The 25,300-nt window shown below is 40.8% G+C and overlaps 1 protein-coding gene and 1 long non-coding RNA gene across 2 annotated transcripts in view; one reads left to right on the forward strand and one right to left on the reverse strand.

Annotated features, from left to right (window-relative positions):
• LOC116971048 (endothelin receptor type B-like) overlaps positions 1-19,817 on the reverse strand; it is a 44,927-nt gene extending 25,110 nt beyond the window's left edge. The window contains exons 1-3 of the mRNA XM_033017854.1: positions 18,846-19,817; positions 17,965-18,077; positions 3,829-4,027 (exon numbers count right to left, since the gene is read on the reverse strand). Of these exons, the coding sequence (XP_032873745.1) occupies positions 3,829-4,027; positions 17,965-18,077; positions 18,846-19,319 (786 nt within the window). The 5' untranslated portion in view covers positions 19,320-19,817. The remainder of the gene's footprint in view (positions 1-3,828; positions 4,028-17,964; positions 18,078-18,845) is intronic.
• Positions 19,818-20,270: 453 nt separating this feature from the next.
• On the forward strand, positions 20,271-24,464 carry LOC116971054. The gene is made up of 3 exons (XR_004411388.1): positions 20,271-20,382; positions 22,244-22,326; positions 24,189-24,464. It is a non-coding gene; the product is annotated as an uncharacterized LOC116971054 (long non-coding RNA).
• Positions 24,465-25,300: the final 836 nt, after the last annotated feature.

Raw genomic sequence — 25,300 nt, forward strand, 5'->3', positions numbered from 1 at the left:
TGGTTATGAAGAACACCAGTAATCACCAAAAATCTACCATATGGATCAGAAATTGTTTCATAATGAACAAACGGAATTGAGGAGTCAATAAAAATAGAGACTCCTTTCACATTAGACTGTGAATTTGAATGAAACGGCTGTCCTCTCCAAAACTTGAAAAATCATTGATTGTTGTCTTGCCTTACATGAGGTTCCTGAACAAAGATAATCTGAGCATTTAGTCTCTGAAGAACTTAAAAAAATGTTTTCCTCTTAATGGGATGGTTCAAACCATTCACATTCCATGAAAGGAAGTTAATAACGTTATCCATATTGTTTGTAAAAATCATGTGGAATGTAAAGGGTTAATTTCTTAACTCATAATAGTTCATGATAATGGAAGAAGAAAAATCTAGGGCGGAGCCAGAAGTGACGACATTTCAGACATTTTTGTTGTTCAGATTCTGCACAGATGAAAAAAGCTAAGCTAAAAGCAAAAGACCCCCCCCCCCCCCACCCATGCAAAGCCAGAAACTGACCAGTAGACAGTCAGTATGCTACCTAATCCCTTCCCTACCCCCATCTCTCCTAACGACAGCACCCAACGTAAAAAGAAAGCATATTTGCCACAATAGCCAAAACAAAATTAATGTTATGGTTTAAAAAAGTACATGTTAGCAGTGGAACACAAGAGCTACTTCATATTATTTATCCAAGGTCAAAATATGAAAAACAAGAACTGCGTTCACTTAATTTGTCTAAAGACCGGGGGTAAAAAAAAAATCCTTCAATTTTAAAAATAGAACAGCTAACAAAGAAGATCTTATAAATTTATATATATAATACCATTACATTAAATTAACAGTATCTTAGAGAAGGTAAAATTTGTTGTTTGATACCATCATACTAAAATTCTAATAAGTAAATTAAAAAAAACTCATCCAATTAAATTCCTAATCATTACAAAATGATATATTGTCAAAATAGGAACAGTAAATCTCCAATTATAACTTAATCAGCTATCGATTGCTCCCGGTCGCGACTTCACCCTAATAAGCCTCCAGAAAGCTGGAAGCGTCTTGAGGATTGTTAAAAAATCGAATGTTACCATTAAAGAGTCTTATATGCAGTCTAGCTGGATAAAGTTTAAATCTATACACCTTAAATCTATACATGCTAGTACTTGATATTTCCATCCATGGAAAGAGGTTCTGACTATCTGCCCTATCTATGCCTCTCATAATTTAATATACTTCAATCAGATCTCCCGTCAAACTTTGGTGTGCCAGAGAAAATGATCCTAGTCTTTCCATCCTCTCCTTGCAGCTCATATCCCTAATCCCGGTATCATTCTGGCAAATTTTACTGATTGCATGTCTCGTTGTCACCTTCCCCATAGCTAACAATGATCCAATTTTACATTTTGCTTGAGCTTTCTCCCCTTTGACCTCACATTTTCACACCTTACCCATCCATATCTCTAGATTCCAACTCCCCTGACTCAGTCTCAAGAAGGGCCTCGACCCGAAGTATCACCCATTCCTTCTCTCCAGAGATGCTGCCTGTCCTGCTGTGTTATTCCAGTGTTTTGTGTCAATCTTCAGTGTAAACTAGCATCTGCAGTTCCTTCCTGCACATCATTCTGGCAAACCTCCTCTACACCATTTCCAAAGTGTCTACATTTTTCCTGTAGTAGGGTAACCAGAACTACATGCAATACTCCAAATGCAGTTTGACCAAAGTCCTATAAAGCTGCAAGTTTTTATTCAACAGCCTGGTTGAATTATAAGAATGAAATGGAGTTACAGCAGGTAGGTGCTCTCATACTACAGTTAGAGTTGTCCCATAGACACATTTTCAATAATAACTGTACTTTCCTAGATTACACTTGGCCTTGTTTTACAGAAATATTTATCAGCCCATCTTGTGGTCATTTCGAAAAAATTGTGGTCAGCAATGAACATGTGGCAATAGCCTGTCATTACACTTCCAATTACTGACAGAATTTCCATGGGATTTTGCTGAAACTTGCTCCGATTAGAAATTTAGTGCAGAATCCTCTAAAGTGCATCTTGGACAATGTGAATTCTGACTCCTTAATCAGACTGAAGAAACTCAACTGAATCTTGAAGACATTTGGATTTGTGGAAGTTAACATAAAACATAGAACACAGAACAAGCCCCATGGCCAATGATGTCTGAACCAGACATGATGCCAAATTAATTTACTCCTGTCTGCCTGCATGTGATCCATATTCCATTCCCTGCATATTCATGTACCTATCTAAAATCTTTTTTAAATGCCACTATTATATCTGCTTCCACTACCGTGCTTGACAGCGCTGTATAAAAAAAAAATATTGCCTGCACATTTAGTTTAAACCTCTGAACTTAAAGCCATGCCCTCCAGGTTTTGACATCTCCACCCTAGGTTAAAGGTTCCTCAATTCTGACACTCCAGAGGAAACAAAACAAGTTTGTCCAATTTCTTCTTATAGCTAATACTTAATTCAGGTTGCATCCGGGCAAACCTTTTCTGCATTCTCTTCAAAGCCTTTACGTGCTTACTGTAATTTAAAATTCCAGGATGATAATGTGGCAATATCACTTTTCACAACCTTGCATGAGAATGGGGGATTATTAAGATGTTTTCAGCCTTCAACAATTAGAAAATAGAACAGTCTGAAGAAAGGTATAGACCCAAAACATCACCCATTCCTCCTCTCCAGAGATGGTGCCTGTCCCACCAAGTTACTCCAGCATTTTGTGTTTATCTTCAGTGTAAGCCAGCATCTGCTGTTCCTTCCTACATAGAACAGCCAGCACAGGAACATAAGGAACACCCACATTGTCTATGCCAAACATAATGCCAAGACCAACTCTTAAAACTGCCTGCACATAATCCATATCCCTCCAATCCATGTCTAAAAACCTCTTGAATGTCACTATTGTATCTTCCTCCACCACCACCTCTGACAATTCATTCTAGGCACTTGCCACCCCTCTGTGTAAAAAAAACCTGCCCTGCCCATCTCCTTTAAACTTTGCCTCTCACCCGTAAAGTTATGCCCTCTACTATTTGATATTTACATCCTGGGGAAAAGGTTTGTCCACCGTATCAATTACATAATTTTATATACTTCAATCAGGTCTCTCCTCATCCTACGGTGAAGACCATTCAGCCCATCGAGCCAGCGCTGCCATTCAATGTGATCATGGCTGATCATCCCCAATCAATACCCCGTTCCTGCCTTCTCCCCATATCCCCTGACTCCGCTATTTTTAAGAGCCCTATCTAGCTCTCTCTTGAAAGCATCCAGAGAACCTGCCTCCACCTCCCTCTGAGGCAGAGAATTCCACAGACTCACCACGCTCTGTGAGAAAAAGTGTTTCCTCATCTCCGTTCCAAATGGCTTACTCCTTATTCTTAAACTGTGGCCCCTGGTTCTGGACTCCCCCATCATCGGGAACATGTTTCCTCCCTCTAGCGTGTCCAAACCCTTAACAATCTTATGTTTCAATGAAACCTCCAGACCATTTTACTATGTGCTGAAGGCAGTAAGAATCCATGGTTTTCCAACCAAGAAGTGAAACCAAAACTACCCCACTAAGGGTAATTAATAAGAATGCACAACGTCTTCTGGCTTGAATTTTATTACAGAGATATTTTCTCTTCAAACTACCTGGACATTTCAATTCAGCCTTTTCCCATTCGATAATTGTGTAAAATAAAATACTGTTCAGAATGTTAGTGACAGTTCATATAACAGATAAAAATCAATAAATTTTGACATGTTTCTTATTTTTGTCATATATAATGATTTTTCTATATTTGTTGCTGTTCCTTACCTCCTTTATGGGTGTTTTTGGAAGAACTAGACATACATTGAGCGTCATTTTTCCATATGTCAGCTGATGTAAGTCATGGGCAATGGCCTCAGGAACAGCCAAAATTATGGAGAGAACCCAAATACCGATGATCTCTAATGCAGTCAGTAGTGGTACTCCGATCCCCTGAACACGGCTCCAGGAGACAACAGCTCTGTATCTGTTTCATAAGCACAGAAATCTCTGTTAAATTTACTTATGCATTATTTAAAACTGTATCCTCTCTAACCTGTACATAGAGAATAAGGCCAAAGATGAGATATGTATAAAAGTGATTCATTAAGCATCAATTGCATTGATAGGTTAGAAATAGGAACAAAGATATTTGATCAGTTCACCAACAGCCCAACATTGTTATAGAGTCACGGAGACACACGACACAAAAACAGGCTCTTTGGCCCAGCCTGACCAGGTTTTAAATTGAGCTTGTTCCATTTGCCTGCGTTTGGACCATATCCATTGCATCCTTTCCTATCCATCTACTTCACATTCTTGGGCATTAACATCACCAATGACCTGTGCTAGGCTCAGCATCTAGGTGTAGTCATGAAGAAGGCGCAACATGCCTCTGTTTCCTTCGAAGGTTAAAGAAGTTTAAAGAGATTCATTATGTCTCCAAATACAAACTTTTCACAGATGTACTGTAGAAAGTATACTGACTGTTACATTGGGGGCTGGTCCTTGAAAGACTAGGCTGAGTCCACCACTCTTTGCAGCCTCTTATGTTCCTGTGTGTTGTAATTGCTAAACCAGCCCCAATGTAACCAGTCAGTATACTTGTTAAAGTATGTATTATATTTTAAGTATATTCCCAGTAGTAATGTGTGGGAAAGAACTGCAGATGTTGGTTTAAACCGAAGATAGACACAAAATGCTGGAGTAGCTCAGCGGGACAGGCAGCATCTTTGGAGAGAAGGAATGGGTGACATTTCGGGTTGAGACCCTTCTACAGACTGATGTCGGGGGAGAGGGAGATACATAGATAAGGAAGTGTAAACTGGGACAAGGTATCAGCAACAAAGCAAAAAGAGATAAAATGTAGTCGGAGACAGTAAGACTGGTCAGAGAACTGGGAAGGAGGAGGGATGGAGAGAGAGGAAAAGCAAGGGTTACTTGAAGTTAGAGACGTCAATGTTCATACCGCTGGGGTGTAAGCTGCCCAAGTGATATATGAGGTGCAGTTCCTAAAATTTGTGCTGGGCCTCACTCTGACAATGGAGGAGGCCCAGGACGGAAAGGTCAGTGTGGGAATGGGAGGGGTAGTTAAAGTGTCTAGCAACCGTGAGATCAAGTAGTTTAGGCGGACTGAGATATTCAATGAAATGACCCTGCGCTTGGTCTTGCTGATATATAGGAGTCCACACCTGGAACAGCGGATACAGTAGATGAGGTTGGAGGAGGTGCAAGTGAACCTCTGCCTCACTTGAGAAGGCTGTCGGGGTCCTTGTTAAGTATTAATGCAAATTGAATATGCATGGCTTTGGAAGGAAAACTCCTCCACTTTTCTAGTTTCCCAGTTCCCCGTAAAATTTTGATCTGTTTCTCAGTCAGTTAATAGACATGGCACCCTGACTTCTGCTTCTGTGCTGCGAGACCCGAATTAAATGAGCTGAATGGAGCACCAAACACTAGATGAAAATGTTAACAACCTTTACACTACCTGCCATTTTCTTCATGCATTCGCAGCAACAGAATACTGAATATGCTACAGCTACTTTGCAACACAAAGACCATCCGGGTAAACTCAGGAGGGTTGTGATAAAGAAAGAGGGCTCAGAAATATTAGGCACTGAATGTGTCACAGTGGCATAGTCGTAGCGTTGCTGCCTTACAGTGCCAGAGCATAATTGTGTATGCTTCATTGATTTCATCTCTCATTCTTCTAAACATTACAGAGAAGAGGACTAGCATACCCAATCTCTACTTTTATGACAGTCCCGTTCACAGAACCAGTCTAGTGAATCTTCACTTCGTTTCCATTATATTAATTATATAATTTTTCATCCTATCTGCCGTGATGTAATCTAGTCACTCAACTCATCGATATTCCTTTGAAGCCTTTTTGCCATCCTCACAGTTATATATTTTTCACTTACTTTCTTGTCATGAGCAAACTTGGAAATGTTACACTTTGTCCTCTCAGTCAAACTATTGATTTAGATGGAGACAAAAGGAACTGCAGATATTGGAATCTTGAGCAAAACACAAAATGCTGGAAAAACAGTGGGTCAGACAGCATCTGTGGAGGGAATGGCTAGGTGATGTTTCAATCTGAAATGGGGACCCGACCCAAAACCTGTCTGACCCGTTGAGTTACTCCAGCGCTTTGGGTTTTGCTACTGACATAGTTTGTGAATTTTTGGTTCCCCAAGCGTCGCACTATGTCACTCCATGAAAGGCATGTTTATTCCCCCCCCTCCCTCCCTATTTTCGATCTGTAAACCAACTCTCAATCTACACTGCTATATCGCCCCAATTATTTTCTGGGACCCCATCAAAAGTCTTCAGAAAATCCAAATTCACTTGGATCCTCTTATCTACACTACTAGATACATCTTAAAAGATTGGTAACACTTTTTAAAATTCTATTCACTATTGTTTTCCAAGTGTCTTATTTAAATTGTAGCAATTTAAATTATTGTTGCAATCATTGCAAGCATTCACCAAAACATTATTTATTTGCTTGAACATATGCTCAATATTTTTGTATCAAACATTTACTCTGCTTATTAGGAAGTGCTAACGCATTTGGAATTAATTGGCTACGCAATGAAGTAAATCGCTTCAATATGTGCCATCATGACACATGCGTGAGATACCATCATGAGGAAATTATCCATACTTTTCTGGTTCAACTCATTCTTGGGTTAAAAAATGTTTGCCAAAGAATCTTTCCATCATGACAATGCCACCTCAAAGTTATTTTTCTCTCGGTTCAACCGAACATAATTCGTCAGCCATTTGTTTGTTTCAACAGATGCTTGCAGGACATTTTCCCAGTGGTTCTTTCAGCAGAACCGACTGGAAATTTAATGAAAACTCTTCAGATCCCACACTATACATTCAGTAGAAAATTGCCTAAGCCTACATCAAAAAGAGTAGGTTTATCAAATCATTTTTAGGAAAATTACATGGATCTCCTGTTGAACAAACGAAAACCCCCCCAACCAACAATTTGCAGTGCATTGTTACTTCAACCCTAAACCCCTCCAAACAACCATTTGCAGTGCATTTTTACTTCAACCCAAAACCCCCCCAAAACCATCTGCAGTGCATTTTTACTTCAACCCAAACAACCATTTGCAGTGCATTTTTACTTCAACCCAAACAACCATTTGCAGTGCAATTTTACTTCAACCCAAAAACCCCGTAATCAACCATTTGCAGTGCATTTTTACTTCAACCCCAAAACCCCTCAAACAACCATTTACAGTGCATTTTTACTTCAACCCAAACCCCCCCCAAACAACCATTTGCAGTGCATTTTTACTTCAACCCAAACAACCATTTGCAGTGCATGTTTACTTCAACCCGAACAACCATTTGCAGTGCATTTTTACTTCAACCCAAACCCCCCCCAAACAACCATTTGCAGTGCATTTTTACTTCAACCCAAACAACCATTAGCAGTGCATTTTTACTTCAACCCAAACAACCATTTGCAGTGCATTTTTACTTCAACCCGAACAACCATTTGCAGTGCATTTTTACTTCGAACCAAACAACCATTTGCAGTGCAATTTTACTTCAACCCAAAAACCCCGCAATCAACCATTTGCAGTGCATTTTTACTTCAACCCAAAAACTCCCCAAACAATCATTTGCAGTGCATTTTTACTTCAACCCGAACAACCATTTGCAGTGCATTTTTACTTCAACCCCAAAACACCCCAAACAACCATTTACAGTGCATTTTTACTTCAACCCAAACCCCCCCCAAACAACCATTTGCAGTGCATTTTTACCTCAACCCAAACAACCATTTGCAGTGCATTTTTACTTCAACCCAAACAACCATTTGCAGTACATTTTTACTTCAACCCCAAAACAACCATTTGCAGTGCATTTTTACTTCAACCCGAACAACCATTTGCAGTGCATTTTTACTTCAACCCCAAAACCCCCCAAACAACCATTTACAGTGCATTTTTACTTCAACCCAAACCCCCCCCAAACAACCATTTGCAGTGCATTTTTGCCTCAACCCAAACAACCATTTGCAGTGCATTTTTACTTCAACCCAAACAACCATTTGCAGTACATTTTTACTTCAACCCCAAAACAACCATTTGCAGTGCATTTTTACTTCAACCCAAAACCCTCCTCAAACAACCATTTGCAGTGCATTTTTACTTCAAACCAACCATATTTACATTTTCAAACCACATTAAGGTTTAGTAGACATGTGTTCAGTGTTATTCAGAGCTCAGAGAGACGTGACCCTCTGGCTTCCTCCATCTTGCAGAGACTGAGTGAGGCACACAACTTCCGGGTTTTATAGTCCCTCTCCCTCCCGCCAGCGGGGGCAGCAGAGAGAATGGCGATTCAAAAAAAAACATTAACATCTGTCTGATTTGTCATCAATTAGAAAAATCCTCCGGTCCCGGAAGGCGGAGGGTGGCTCGGAGCGAGGTGGCCAAAAATGAGGGCCGTAGGTGGCGGCATTCTCTCAGAAATCACAGCACAGCGAGCCAAAAGAGGTCAAGATCAAACTTTCAGTAATATAGATTTCCACATATTCTATGCGCAGGCAAATAAAGACTGGTATTTCATTTCATCTGAACTACCCCATTTGCTTGTGCTGCTGCCTTCAGAGATCTCTGGGCATACAGTATATAGCACTTCCCAAGATCCTTTCATTGATTGTGTAACTTCATCAGTTCTACCAAAATGCATCATATGTTTCCATATTCCCATATGATGTGGAAAGAACTGAGTCAGGAATGTGGTGGAAAACTCTTCACCTGTCTGGATGAGTGCAGAGGCAACAGCACTCAAGAAACTTGACATTGTGCAGGACAGAGCAGCCCACTTGACAGACACCCATCCATAACCATTCACTCACTCCACCATCAGCAGTGGCTGCAGATGTGCCAACTACAAGATGCACTGCAACAACTCACCACAATTCCTTAGACAGCACGTTAAATACCCATGAGCTCCACCACCGAGGACAAGAGCAGCAAAACCACCTTTAATCCACATACCATCCTGACTTAGAAATATAATGTCATTCCTTCACTACAACCGAGTCAAAATCCTGCAACTCTCTCTCTTACAGCCTTGGGGGTATAACTACACCTCGAGGACTGCAGTGGTTCAGGAAGGCAGTTCACTTCCACGTTCAAGTTCAAGTGAGTTTATTGTCATGTGTCCCTGTATAGGACAATGAAATTCTTGCTTTGCTTAAGCACACAGAAAATAGTAGGCATTTACTACAAAACAGATAAATGTGTCCATATACCATGATATAAATATATACACACATGAATAAATAAACTGATAAAGTGCAAATAGCAGAAAGTGGTTATTAACAATCAGAGTTTTGTCCGAGCCAGGTTTAATAGCCTGATGGCTGTGGGGAAGTAGCTATTCCTGAACCTGGTTGTTGCAGTCTTCAGGCTCCTGTCCCTTCTACCTCAAGGTAGCAGGGAGATGAGCGTGTGGCCAGGATGGTGTGGGTCTTTGATGATACTGCCAGCCTTATTGAGGCAGCGACTGCGATAAATCCCCTCGATGGAAGGAAGGTCAGAGCCGATGATGGACTGGGCAGTGTTTACTACTTTTTGTAGTCTCTCCAGGGCGCTCAAATTGCCGAACCAAGCCACGATGCAACCGGTCAGCATGCTCTCGACTGTGCACCTGTAGAAGTTAGAGAGAGTCTTCCTTGACAAACCGACTCTCCGTAATCTTCTCAGGAAGTAGAGGCGCTGATGAGCTTTTTTGATAATTGCGTTAGTGTTCTCGGACCAGGAAAGATCTTCAGAGATGTGCACGCCCAGGAATTTGAAGTTCTTGACCCTTTCAACCATCGACCCATTGATATAAATGGGGCTGTGGGTCCCCCTCCTACTCCATCCAAAGTCCACAATCAGTTCCTTGGTTTTGCTGGTGTTGAGGGCCAGGTTATTGCGCTGGCACCATATGGACAGTTGCTCCATCTCCCTTCTATATTCTGACTCAACCCCATCAGTGATACACCCCACAATAGTGGTGTCGTCAGCTAACTTGATGATGGAATTTGCACTGTGGTTGGCTACGCAGTCATGGGTATAGAGTACAGCAGGGGGCTGAGCACGCAGCCTTGAGGTGCTCCCGTGCTGATCGTTATCGAGGCTGACACATTTCCACCAATACGAACAGATTGTGGTCTGTGGATGAGGAAGTCGAGGATCCAGTTGCAAAGGGATGTGCAGAGACCCAGTTCTGCGAGTTTGGTAACCAGTTTGGAGGGGATGATTCTGTTGAATGCCGAGCTGTAATTGATGAATAACAGCCTGACATATGAGTTTTTGTTGTCCAAGTGGTCCATTGCGGAGTGGAGGGCCAGCGAGATCGCATCCACCGTTGATCTGTTGTGGTGGTAAGCGAACTGCAGTGGGTCCAGGTTTTTGTCGAGGTAGGAGTTGATTTGCTCCATGATCAGCCTCTCAAAGCACTTCATCACCACCGGCGTTAGTGCCACTGGTCGATAGTCATTGAGGCACGTCACCTTACTCTTCTTGGGCACCGGTATAATTGATGCCCTTTTAAAGCAGGTGGGGACCTCAGACCTCAGAAGTGAGAGGTTGAAAATGTCCGTTAAAACTCCCGCCAGTTGGTCCGCACAGGTTTTTAGAACACGACCGGTTATACCATCAGGACCAGGTGCTTTTCGGGGGTTCACCTTCTCAAGGACAATTAGAAATGAGCAGTTAAATGTAGGCGAGAGCTGCAAAGCCCAAGTCCCATGAATGAATAAAAAGTATTTGCTGGACCTCAGACTAATCATATTCTCCATTAGTTTTCTCCCCACATTCTCATCAACTCCCCCAGATGCTACTCGGATCAATTTACAGTGTCCAATTATCCTACCAACCGACATGATTGTATAACATTGAAAGAAATTGGAGCACTTGGATAGCCAGGGAGAACGAGCAAACTCTGTGCAGACAGCACCAGAGGCCATGATTGAACTTTAATCCTTGTAGCTGGGAGGCAATAGCTCTACTAACTTACACCTGCCTTTTCATATGGGTCTGTACGGGTGTTAATAGTAGGAACAGATATCAATGGGTGTCATGTCATCAGATGTCATTACATCTTTGAAAATAAGCTTCTCTTTCGTTTGAAATGCTACACTGACTTTGAATACATATTCTTTTTTGGATCTCAGAGTAATTATATTCTCCATTAATTTTCTCCCCATAATCGAATCATCTCTACATAGAAGCTATTCGGATCTATTTACAGTATCCATTTAACCCAGCAACCAACATGATTTTATGATATGGGAGTAAATCGGAGCACTTGGGAGGAAATACATGTAGAGCCTGGGAAAACGAGCAAACTCGTGAAAGGATATCCATTGGAATACATTTTTAATCTGATAATAAATTAAATAATTAAGGTGGTAGACACAGAATCCTTCACCGAGTCTTTACTGACACAAGGTACAGAGGTTCAAAATCACCTCAGCATGTGCTGATAAGCAATAAAAAGCAACGCTATTGCCGTGAGAACAAACCTCGCAGAGGTTGAAGAGCATGCACTCTCTATGGTGTCATATCACAATTTGTTTTGCTTAATTCCAAGGAAAGAGGTCAAAATTGAAATTCCACAGCCCTGGAATGAATTTATGGAGCAGGCAGGTTACATGAACTACTGAGTGACAGAAACCAGATGTTTTTTGCTTTCCACTGCATTGCTAATGTCACCGAGCATTCCATAGAAGGAGGTCCCATTACTTCCTATGTCTATTTCCATTTACATAGCAGCAGCAGTGGGACCATATCCAGTGTATTGTGAATTAAAACTGCTCTGACAGACCAGGTGGTGGATATAAGATGAGCTTGCTTGGGGGATTCTCCTACATTACTACTGTAACACTGTAACATCACTGATGTATTGACAATAGGCTCTGGCTTGGACAGGATCTCCTTTGGGTTGTGAAACTGAAGCCAGGAATGACAATTGACATCTGCCTGTGTCTATTGTCCTGGGGATAACCAATAAAACAACCCTATCTTTACATTTAGGTTGATCTTTCCTGCTTGTTCCAATCTCAGAGCTTAAAGATCATAAATCTCTTCTGGGCAGACAATTGTGTAGTGTCTCTACAGGACTGGGTACCCGCCTCTGCAATTTATGAGACCCTCATTGCAGGGTGAAGGGTGATCAGGTCAAAACAGCAGGGCTTATTTAACATCAGCCACTGATCCATTTTCTCATTATCTGAACCTGGAATTGCAAACAGATATTTCCAGATAATCAGATGCTCCATAAGTGCGTAATTTTCATCATTAGTCCCTTCCTTGGAAAAATGCATCTTTTTTTAAAAAAAACAACTTTTGAGGTATAAAGATTCATATTGCAAATTTATTCAGTGAAGAAATTTTCAGTAAAACTATGGATTTGCCTCAGGCAAATCAATGAAGAAATTAGGCAAATTATATTTTTTGCAAAGTCATCTTCCTGAGGATTCAGAATTTTTTTGAAAAAGATACGTGGTTTGAAACTTTCTCAAGATTCTGGTATTTTTTACTAAAGCCTAGGATTTCCGTTTGAACACTTTAAACCACTTCCTTTGATTTTGCTGAGGCTGCCTTCGGATCTCTATTTAAAAAAAAACAAGCAGGAGTGACCTGCACTCTCAATAATGGAGGTTTCATTAGAAAACAGAAACACTATTCCAACCCCTATAGATCCAGCACCAGAGGTTAATAAGCAAGCCCTGACTAATACACTGCAGCTTTCAAGAGTCAATAGTCTTATTATTATTGGCTACACAACTTGTATTCAATAGACACCGATGGTTTACATCTCGAGTGAATCTGTGCCGGAACTGTTGATAACATGTAATTTAATTACATTTTGTGAACTTGACCCGAGTTCTTTTCTTACTTTTAGAATTCTTTAACTTCAAAACTATTAGGAAAAGAAAGCGATGCCAGGAATGTACAATACACTCCAAAGCCAGGAGCAGTCATTAATAATGATCATGCAAACTAGGCTGAGCTGAACTATGGAATAGAGCGTCAATTGAAAGTGATGAGAAAATCTCATTTAAAATAAAATCAGCAAGAGAAAGTGGAATTCACTACTTAAACTGCAGTGGTAAAGCTTAGAAATATTTGACTATGAAATGGGACTCAATAGCTCTTGTTTGCACACTACACTTGCTAATATAGCTGAAATTTTATACACAGCCCTTGCGTACACTTCTTAGCTTGACATTTCTATTTTGAAGGGTGCAGGCACCATACACACAAACCAGAAGCAAGCAGAGTTGCCACTTGGTCGTCCCAGGCCTCCATGAAGCTGAAATGATGCCACGCTGCCAAAATGGATTTGAATGATCCAGCAAGCACATTTTATTCAAATTGAATGAAGCACAAACTGTTTAGCAACAGGAAGAATTTCCCCAATTTAAATTATTTAAAACGATCAAGTTCCTGTAGGTTTCTGACTGGAAGAAGAGTTGGTCGCACTGATTTACCATTTGATTTTTAGATGACGTTGGAGTTTAAGAAGAACTGATGGAGTACTGCAGCTGTAGTTTTCCAAGACTCCAGGCTAATCCTGTTGCTGCCAGATTTGGGCATTTTGGTGACCAATGCTTTGGTATGTGGCAGGAAAGGGAGAATGAGGAGAGGAGAAGGGCTCTCAGGCACTACTGCTCCTGTTGAACCACAGGGCTATGGATATCTGGTACTGATGCTCCTATAATACTGCTGGGCTATGGACAATAAAATTTTGCCCGTACCATAGAACTGTAGGATTATGGGCAACTGTGTTACTTCTACTGTTGCTAAAGCTGCCAGTAATCACCTTGGTCCAAATTTTATGTCAAAGCAAGACACGAACTGAAGTGACGATTAGATAATGCATATACAAGTCCGTGTGTATAACTACTGCCAATTTTGAAAATTAACTTCAGAATTTCTATAGTTAACTTCCAAAGTCCGTATCATAATCACTCATCACACAAGTCTCAAAAGCAACTTATATATAATAAGTTGTTATGGGATCATTTATATAATTTCTTTATCCATTCCTGTCCCTTTTGCTATCTGGACACTATTCAGGCATGGACTGATATTTGCAGCACTAAAGTACCCAGACAATGGCTATCTTCAACAAGAGACAGTCTAATTACCTCCACTTGATATTCAATCGAACCACCCTTTCAATTGCCCACATCAAAATCTAAAATATAAACTCAATAGCTGCCATGTTTATAGTTACGAGCAGTTTGTAAGCTGCATATTCTGTGGCAAGTTTGTGATTCATGAAAACTTTCCACCTTCAAATAAACACAAATTGTCAGTGGGATGGAAGACCTGTCACTTTACTAGATGACCACATCGCTCATAATAATTTAAAAAAACTCAGCACCAGTCTGGACAAAATAGCCTTTGTGATCAGCACTCCATTCTCTATGCTAAACATCAGCACCTGTCCACCATTGATGCATCCCAGTTACAGTGTTCACATCTACAAAATGCACCAGCAAAATCTCAAGAGTTATTCAAGGCATCAAAAAAGGACAAGAGCTCAGACAAATGTGAACAACTTTAGCTCCAAGTTCTCTTCAGAGCTATCTGATGTAAATATGTACCAATATCATTATATTTCTGTTTTGTTAAATTCATGGCACTTCTTCCCAAACAGCATCACTACACAGACTTCAGCAGTTCAACACAGCTCATCAGTACCTTCTCAAGGATAATTAGGGATGAAAAATATTTGTTTGCAACAGTCCACCAAAAATACTTCCAAATTGGCGAAAAGATAGTGTGTATCTATCGCAAGTGGTAGACAAGGTTTGGGTTATTATCTGACCTCCCTATTTTGTCAACTTGAAAACTTTAAGTGGAGCTTGGAAACAAAACTTTTGGATACAGAGCTGAAAATACAGCACCTGAGTTAATTGGCAAAGTGAGTGTTGTACGGTATTCCACAGTATTTATGGTTGGGAAAGGGAAATAAATAGCTGTGTAAAATGTGTAGATGCCAGGAGAGCAGAGAAATTGTTTGAAAATGCTCAGCCCAAGATTAGAATAAAGAATGGAAAAATAAGGATCTATAGATGCTGGTTTACAAAAAAACACACAAAATGCTGGAGTAACTTCTTAGGTCAGGCAGCATATCTGGATGACATAATCAGTCTGAAGAAGGGCTCCGACCTGAAACATCAACCCGTGGAGTTACTCCAGCACGTGTGGCTTTTGACAGTAACATTTTTTGAATTGATTGGGGTGCTTTTAATAACCAAAGGACTATTTCAGGGAAATGGAGAGTCTTGAGATTTTGGGGGAAAGGTTTTGCCACGGGGGGGGGAGACATGGTGAAGTCCACTTGAAGTCAGAGAAATTGGTATTCATGCTTGGGCAGCTTGCAACCCATGGGCAAGGAAAATGAACAAAAGAATGTAAGGAGAGAGGAATAGAGGTAGAGAGAGAAGAAGAGAGAGAGAGAGCGAGAGAGAAGAGAGAGAGAGAGAGAGAGAGAGCAGCGAGAGGAGAGAGAGAGATCGGTAGACTATAGATATCTCTCGACTCTTGCTAGATCGCTCTCTCTCTCTCTCTATATCGCTCTCTCTCTCTCTCTCTCTCTCTCTCTCTCTCTCTCTCTTCATTCTCACCTACCTACAGACGTTTGTTTAACTCTGTGTGTACCTTTATTTAACCATTTGAGTGGTTGTCATCTTTTGAGTAAAAAGGCAGAGTAAAAAAAAAAATCTGAGAAGATTCCATAACTGAAGTTGCTTCTTGAAGTTGAAAATCAAGAAACGTGGTCCTAATGAGGAATGTTTCACCCGACGCCGGAGTTCCATCTTCACGGCAAGAGGGCCCTGAAAGAGATCGGACTGGCTGCAAGGCTACAAATGGGCCCCGACCTCGGGTGTTTCACAGAGGAAGAGGACTTAACTTTCTGATGCCTTTCCCCACAGTGGAAAGTTTTGATTTTGCTGTGGGGGGACGTTTGTGTTGAACTCTATAATGTGTTGTGTCCATTTTCTTTATTTTTTTAACCTTTTTCTATGGTTTGTATGGAAACTTATTTATCTATTTTATGTAAAGCACTTTGGTGTCAAAGCGAGTTGACCTAAAACCTGCTATATAAATAAAACTTACTTACTTACTAATACTGACACATGGGATTAAATGGGCAAAATGGTCAGCAATGGCCCTAATTTCTATGTAGTATGTCTCCATGATTATGACTATTTTCTAGTCATCCTTATTTTACATTCTGTGTTTCTCCCTATCTATTCCTTTATGTCCACACAATAAAATCGATATTTTAATAATAAATACAGAATGATTAATGGAAACAGTAAAGACCCAAAAGTGGTATTCTTTTCTCAGTTTTCTAACATCAATTTTGAGCCTTTGTGGTTCATTTTATCAGACAAATTAAAAAAATGAATATATTTCAAACCATAGACATATGGCTGGGAACATGAGATTGTATTTTCAGAAAAATGTTTACAAGAAAAATACTCCTGTAGCACTATTCATCGCCGAACTCTGATGATGAGAATGACATGGCGTCTTGCGCAAACTCAATAAACGATCTGTTACAATTTACTCCTGAGTGGTGGGATATTTGCAAATTCAGCCTTTGGGACTGAATTATATGTCAATATTTGCCCCAAAGTGGGTACCCCGCTTAGATATGAGGGAGTCAGATATAGAGTGAAATTATGGTCCTCGCTATATCTCAACTTCGAAAACCAATGCTGAAATTGTCCGTTTTATGCAATAATATCAACTTTAGTTGAATTCTATGATTTGAAACTATTCAAAGTGACTTCATTTAGGAGATAGCAAACTAACAAATTCCCAGGCTAGATTCAAATCAATTGTCAGGTAACAAACAACATGGTTATATAGATAATGATGAACTTCATTAAAAATGGATCCAGAATGACATAATTATGATTTTAGCCAGATAATTATAATATATTGTCAATGATCTTACCAGCAATGTGCTAGGCTTTAGTAACCCCATTGTGATTCAATGTTGTAAAAGATTGGTGAATATCATTTATGGAAATGTTAAGAAATGATCAATATTCCCAGAGAATAGTTTGTTGAACTACCCCCCATACCTTGCCAGCATTGTGAAGCCATGGAATAATATTGAAAAAATAAACATATTCATACTTAACCTTGATCTGTAACATAAACCAGTATGCATAAACATTTAAACTAATTTAACAATTGATTTTATTAAAGAAATATAAATAACTTATTTTTTCTTAAATACCACAGAACTGAAAAGCCATCACAACTTTGAACTTCAAGTTCCTGAATTTCAAATCCCACATAACCCGATTGTTTCTAGGATTTCAAATTTCTGTATTTAGAATTTCAAAAGAATATCTCTCATCTCAAGGTTGCCTAACGCATGGCTGGCATAATCATATAACAATTACAGCACGGAAACAGGCCATCTCGACCCCTCTAGTCCGTGCCGAACACATAATCTCCCCTAGTCCCATATACCCGCGCTCAGACCATAACCCTCCATTCCTTTCCCATCCATATAACTATCCATAGTCAGGTCTCGTAGAACTGAAAAGTGTTGGAATAACTCAGTGGATCAGGCTGATACCTGGAGAACGTGGATAGGTGATGTTTTGGGTTGGGACTCTTCTTCAGACCGATTCAAACATCAGTCCAGAGAAGGGTCGCAATATAAAATGTCATCCATGCATATTCTTTAGGAATGCTGTATGACCCGATGAGATACTCCAGTATTTTGTACTCCAGTTTCCTTGGTAAACCAGCATCTGCAGTTCCTTATTTCTAGTCAGAACATGTGATCATTATCAAAAATGCTACAACAAACTGGTAAATTTTACATAGAAACAAGAATAAGGCACACCTGTCCACACTCAGAGCACAAAGGTTCAGCACTGTGATCCCCATCGATGCTTTCTGTAAGAAAGGCACGAGCTTGCAAATAACAATCCCAAAAGGCCAATTTTGTGCCAGAAGCTGGAAAAGATGTTTAGCATATGTCAGTTAACGTGGCTAAGCAGAGAGAACAGATAACTACAAATGAGATAAAAATAAATAAATTATGAAACAATTATCCCGTTTCACCACAAAGGAAGAATAGAATAATGAAACGTGTTAACAACCAATGAAAAGGAAGTAGAAGCTACAAGGGAATAAGCTAAGAGGTGTGAAAACCATTGAAGACAACAAGAAGGCAACAAGAAGGCAAAAATAAGGAATGGGAAGCACCAATTTAAATGTAGAAAAAGTGTGAAAGCTGGTAAGCAATTGCCCTTGAAAAAGAAAGTGTGGTGACCATCAGAAAGTGATGTGACTGCAAACGTAGTGGAATATTGAAAGTTTGCAGGAACCCTAGACTTTAAAAAAAATAATATTTCAATTCGATGAAGTAAAGTGCAATGCATAAAAACACACCCTAGCCTAGAAGCTGGTAAAATGCTCGAAGGGTGAATCCGATAGAATCGCTCAGGTTAGTGAACCGAAATATATAATTCAAAAAACCGTGGAGCAGACACTACGAAAGATGGGAAGAAACAGATTAGTAAAGGAGAGAATGAAAATAGCGGAGGAGAGGAAAAAACGGTGAGACCGACGGGAGATGAAGAGAGCCAAGATCAGTGATCTCCGAAACGTTTGGAGAGACGCGAGCAGAGAGGTGAAGAAGGCAGGAGTGGGGTGCAGAAACCCAAGGAAAGTTGAAGTCAAGGAAAGAGGGTGCAGGTTTACACGGTGAAGCACATGGACCTTATAGACGTTAATGGGGATGCCGATCGTGATGTAGAACAAGTCTCCCAGGGCCAGGCTCCCGATCAACAAATTGGGTCCATTCCTCATGCATTTGTTCTTATAAATGATCCTTAACAAAGTGGCGTTTCCGATCACCCCGACCACGAAGATGACACAGGAGATGGCCGCGTTGATGTACTTGAAGGTGCGGCCACTGTCGAGCGCCTTGTGACAGGAGGGGAAATTGCTGGCATTGGCAGCCGACGTGTTGATGTCCCGTAGCCCGCCCGGGATGTCGGTGGTCCGGCTGTCCCAGTGAGAGAGCCCGTTCTGCTTGGACCAGGCTGCGGTCGGGAGAACCAGCTCCATTTGCTGGGAATGAGAATTGAGTCTCCCCGTGGTCTCGTTTGCCGACCTGGGGGATTCCCCGCTGACCACGGGCGACAGCGCGAACCCAGCGAGAAGCGAAATCCAACACAAAGTCGTCTCCATTCCCAGGGAAATCCGAGGCAAACTCGCGGGGAGAAGTGGAGGAGAGAGGGCACGGAGCGCACCAATTTCACGCGTTAATATCGCCCCAAGCCGGCAGCTCAATGCTGCCTTAAAGAGCGGTGCAGAAAAGCTGGTGGTAGATCTCCCCCGCCTTCACTTCCCCAGCGCCCCTTGTCCTGGGCTAGAGAGGGAGAGATCCAGTCCGTTCCCGGTTCCTTATCCGGACAGGGCTCGGTGCTCCAGCGGGCGTCTGATCCAAGTGAGGTCCGTCGCTCTTTGCAGCTTCTCTAAACGGAGCGATAAGAATGAAAGAGAGAGCGAGAGAGAGTGGGACGAAAGTGGCACCAGTCTCTCCCTCCCCAAGGCTGAGCAAGGACCCGTTGCTCTGGGAGGCGAGTGAAGGCAGGAATGAGCAGAGCATCACAGTGACCAGCAAACAGCAGCAGCCAGTCTCCGCTCAGTTCACTCGCCTCTAGTTACACCGGGCGGGACACGGCGAGCTTGATGCAGATACAAAGCGCTTCCCTTCTCAGCGGGGTATTGATCACCGGCAATAAAACACCACTTGAACATTATATCCCCTCCCATCCAATAGTCCTTTGTCCAATCCTCCCCCCTCCCACACACACACAATCGTGGGGTAACGTTAAAAGTAGCCGAAGAGCAAACCGTGACTTTAAAAAGGGACTTTCGCTCAGATATTAATCGGCTTCGTGAACATTTGTGAAATCGCATCATCCCCGCTATGTTATAAACATCGAGTAAAGCAATTATCCGCTAAATGTTTTGAGTTCTATGATTTGTGTGCATGCAACTTTAAATTAATTGGAGTGAACTTTTCCATCGTTTGCGGAACTGCGGCCAAGAACTAGAATAGAGAATTGGGAAACTGCGCTCTCACGGCAAGGCGTGGTAGTGGTTCAAGAAAGGGTAGAAGAGTAAACGGAGCGATGACAATGAAAGATAGAGAGAGAGAGAGAGAGTGCTGGAGGAACGCAGCGGGTCAGGCAGCAGCTGGGGAGCGATATGGACCGGCGACGCTCCGGGATGGGACTCTTCAGAGGTGAAGAGGACAAAAGATTGTTTAAGAACTATTCGGGTTCGATTTTCAAAGGCAAGAGCATGAAGGTGGAAATGGGAAGGCAAAAGGCAGAGGTCAGAAGATTCCAAGTCCATTCTCTAGTGGTTTGGTGAAACTGGCCGGGATGAGATGACTAATTGGATGTGAGGGGATATATGTTGGGGGGAATTTTAGAGCTTTACCTATTTCAAGGCGATGGTAAAGCCGTGTGTCAATGGCTTTGTGGAGAAAGTGAAGATGAGGACTTTGATTGAGCAGGACCTGGCATGAGGAAGAACTGGACAAGGTCAAAGGTCATAAGTGATAGGGGCAGAATTAGGCCATTCGGCCCATCGTGTCTACTCCGCCATTAAATCATGGCTGATCTATCTCTCCCTCGTAACCCCATCCTCCCACAAACTTCATCCATTGATTTCAATGGCATGAATATCAGAAAGTTGGGTGATTAAAAAAAAACTCCTCTTAGGGGCTGTCCCACTTGGGCGACCTAATCCGCGAGTTCTGGCGCGTTTGCCCTTGACTCATACTCGCAGCAAAGTCGACACAAGGTCCTAGGAGGTCTTTGTAACTCTCCTTCATGCTCGAGAGTAGTCCCCGTGTACTCGAGGCCTCAGCTAGGTCACAGCATATTTTTCAACATGTTGAAAAATGCCCACGAGTAAAACAAGGTCGCCATGGAAAAAATCGATACTTTTTTTAATCGTAGGTTTAGTCGTAGTAGGTTGTATTAGGTCGGCATGTTAGTCGTAGGTAATCAAAGGTAGTCGTGGATGGTCTTCAACATAATCGAAGGGAGGTCGAAGGAGATCGTCTTCACTCTCCACTATTCGGTGTCCAATTTTCCCGAAGTTAGTCGTAGCTAGTCGAAGCTAGTCTTCAACGAGGTTGAAGGAGGTCTTCTACATAGTCGAAGGAGGTCTTCAATATGACATTTTTTCAAACTCTCCTAAACTCACTAAGTGGAACAGCTGCAAAGAAGAAAGCTATTCCTGTGGCTCCATGATTCAAAAGGATGCATTGATCACATAGAAACCATGAAACCTGGATTTATGAAAAAAAAGACCTGGTGAACTGCATTTCCAACCTATCGCTTGGGAAACTATGAAGAAAAACCTTTAAATATTCTGTTGCAATAACCTGGTATAAGATTCTGTTCGAGTTATTTATTGAGTCTTCAGAACACAAAGGCTGAATCTGAGAAGATAACCACTAAATCACAACTGAAACAAAAATAAGTATTTTGCATCACAGAGAATCCATTTGATTAGTTTAAGTAACACTGCAGAAATAACTAGCAGTCTCTTAGATTTAGGGTAAGCTAACAGAAACCGTAACATAAACCGCGGCAACGGATGTGTTCTGGAAATTATAAACAGTTTGGACTTCTTGTAAGTTAACCAAGAAAACATATCACACTACACAGTTCTGGATGCTGGGACCGCCATAATAAAATAATTGCATTGAATTTTTAAATGATTTCACTAGATTAAGTATTGATTTAAAATCATTGCCCAGCATTGCCAGAAACAAAGACCTCCTGACAGTAAAAGTCAAACTGCCCCCTCCCTCGAGTAAATGAAGAGAACGCGATTAAAACTACAAAATAGTCCTATGTCCACATTTCAGCAGGAAAAAAATAAGTTGACATTAGATTGCTGCCAATATAAAGATATAAAACCGGTTTGTAAATAGATGCTGTCTGTTAAGATTAATAGCACTTAACGCTTAAAGTATTGAACAACTTGGGGTCAAAATCATAATCATTTCAACACTATGATCCCTAAATCCAATAGTAGCCTTCTGAGATGTAATTGACTCCATATGAGTGTTTTTTCTTTTTCAGAAAGTTAGCTCTACCAGAGTTTGGATATATCTGATTTGACCTCATCTCATGGCTCAGTTATAGCTGGTATTTCTCATCCAAGGGTAAGTTTTTTACACTTTACAATCTCAATGTACAAATTTTGCTTCCTCGTGTGTAATTGATTTTATTTTTAATTGAAATGAAACTCAGACAGGAAGTAAACAAGCACCAATTTGCTGTCCAGCAAGAAATGAAATGAAGGACAGCAAATTGGCGCTTGTTTACTTCCTGGCTGAGTTTCATTTCCAGCATTTATAGTATAAATCTTAATATTCATCTAACGCAAGGACAAACTATTCATAGGTAATAAATCATTGTGAAGTCTTTAAAATGAGCTTTTATAATCAACTCTCCTTGGGATAACATTTGATCTATTTTTGGAAAAAAGTATCAAATATAATTGAAATAAAACCAGAAAAATATGAAAACCCATCAGGCAGCGTCCATGGAAAAGATGCAAGTTTTAATTTTTTAACCATTCAGATAAAGTCAGCAAGAGCAGTGTCTTCATCAACTTTTACCAATTGTCCCCTTCTCTTTCTGACACTCTGCATATTCAACCATTTACACAAAGGTCTAATCTATTGAGATAGTTAGCCCAAAATTTGATCCAGTCATAAGCCAAATTGTTTGCGCCAGGTGAGTTTCCTATTTTCTGTTTCTGTGCTTATGTCAGCATTAGGCTGTATGCTGCAACTAAATTGATAACAGTATACACCTTGTCCCCTTACATCATATGGGAACTTACCAAGATCAACCAACCTCTTTGCAAAGGTGTGACAATATATTTGAATGGGCCAGAAGGCTGCTTCTTATTTCCTCTCCTGTAAAGTTCTTGAATTGTAGCACTTCAGTAGAAATTAAGAAATCAGGAATTTCTAGTTTTAATTCTGTGTTGCATAAATAAACTGTGTGTTCCGCAGAAGCCATTAAACATTTTGTGATTTTGCATGGTTGCACATGAGTACAGACAAGCATACAAGCGTTTCTGTGCATAAAAAAGTTAAGTAAAACTTGATGCATTGTTTCATATCCAAACAAAGAACAACTATAGGACCACACAAGATGGGGCTGTGGGTAGAATTGTTGTGAGTGACATAGGTTTGATTCATGTTAAAATGTGGAAAGTTCAATAAGGACAGTTACATGTTTCATTCATGGCTTCCTGTGATTTGACGGTTACATTTTGCTCTGAAGATGCAGCATGCACGAAAAGTGATAAGACCCCTTGGAAAATGTTTCCACACAATTTTACACAGATAGCACTATCAGGCAATTAAACCACTGTTACATAGTTTAAATGCTCAGTGAAATTCTTATAACACATTGAACATAACCATATCTAACAGCTGACCTACATTTAATGATAAGACGCACAAAGTTAAACTGAAAGTGTCACTTATCAGTAGCTGCGACAGTAACCGGTTAGAAACTCTATTCTGCACGGAGCAGTGAGCCAGAATAATATGTGTCTGCAAATCATTGCTCATGTCTTTAGAAGGAAGAAAGTATTAGTACAAGAAGCATCTTATACACTAAAAATAAATGTCATGTTTTCTTAATTGTAGTTTCATAAAGGCTTGGAAATGTAACACAGAGCATGAAAGACAACTGGCACATGGCCACAAAAGATTATTTGTCATTCAGTTACTTAAATTCCTGCTCATCCCATTACAATCATCCATTATTCAATGCTCCTTTCTAGTCATTATTAGCCACTTAAAGTGAGAACCTTTGCTTTTACAGCCTTCTCCTTTGTTGCAGTTATCCTTGTCAAGTAGTACTCAATTGATTGATATCTGGAGTTTGCTACACTGAGCTGCCCAGTGCAACATAAGGCAACAAAATCATCTTTGCAGCTTCAGATAAAATGTTACTTCTTGACCACTTTACCATTAAACTATCTGAGGAGTGTTGTTTGCAGAACAGACCTGTCTGGGGGTCCCAGGATGGAGGATGCAAAAAGAGCTCAGGTTAAACTCCATGTCCAAGGCACTTCAATTAGACCCACTCCCACCTTCTGGTCTGTGGGGAGCAACCTGAGGAACATCCACAGCCCAAGGCTCTGAAGGTCAGCGGTATCAGTGATTTGTGACCTATCGCCTCTCACCCACACTCAGCTCTCACAGCAAAGGTCAGGTTCACCTTGAATTTCTTGGCTCCAGTTTATGACAATCTACCAGTTTAATCTATGCTACATATCCCAATTTGACAGAGTACATTGACCAATAGGCATCAATGGTGCTGAAATGCATATGTTGCGAGCTTCAAGTTCTTTACGTTAATGCTACTCACAATGTGTCATGGTCCAACTACATTGAAGCAACAGCCAAGAAGGCACACCAACGCCTCTCCTTCCTCAGAAGACTGGGTACATTTCCAATGCCACTTATAAACTTCCTCAGATGCATGATAGAAAGCATAGAGTCAGGATGTACAGTATCACAGCTTGGTTTCGGAACATTGTGCCCAAGACCACAAGAAATTATAGAGAGTTGTGGGTGTTACCCAGTCCATCACACAAACCAGACTCCCCACCATTGACTGCATTTACATTTTATGTGGCTTCAGAAAAGCAGCCAACATGATCAAACACTTGTCTCATCCTGGTCATCTTTCTTCTTCTTTTGGGCAGAAGATACAGAAGTTTGAAAGTGCACACCACCAGGCTCAGGAACAGCTTATTCCTCTTTGTTATTTTGCTTCTTAATGGTTCTTCCATAACCTAGGGTACTGTTCAATTTACCTCTACCCCATTGTGGACATTGGGCTTTGTCTATGGAACTGGTGGTCTACAATGCTGAGAACTATATTTTTCACTCTGTTCTACCTATTGTAGTTGAGTTTTGCTTGATTGTACTTATGTATAGTATTATCTCATCGGATTCGATAGCATGCAAAAAAGCTTTTCACTGTACCTCAGTACATGTGACAACAATAACATAAAACCTAAACCTAATTTGCTGGGTTCAGGACTTTTGGTACTATCAGAGTATGTAGTGTGAAGACACAAGGGACTGCTGATGCTGGAATTGT

Source organism: Amblyraja radiata, chromosome 1, assembly GCF_010909765.2.
Source record: "Amblyraja radiata isolate CabotCenter1 chromosome 1, sAmbRad1.1.pri, whole genome shotgun sequence".
NCBI classification, from domain to species: Eukaryota; Metazoa; Chordata; class Chondrichthyes; order Rajiformes; family Rajidae; genus Amblyraja; species Amblyraja radiata.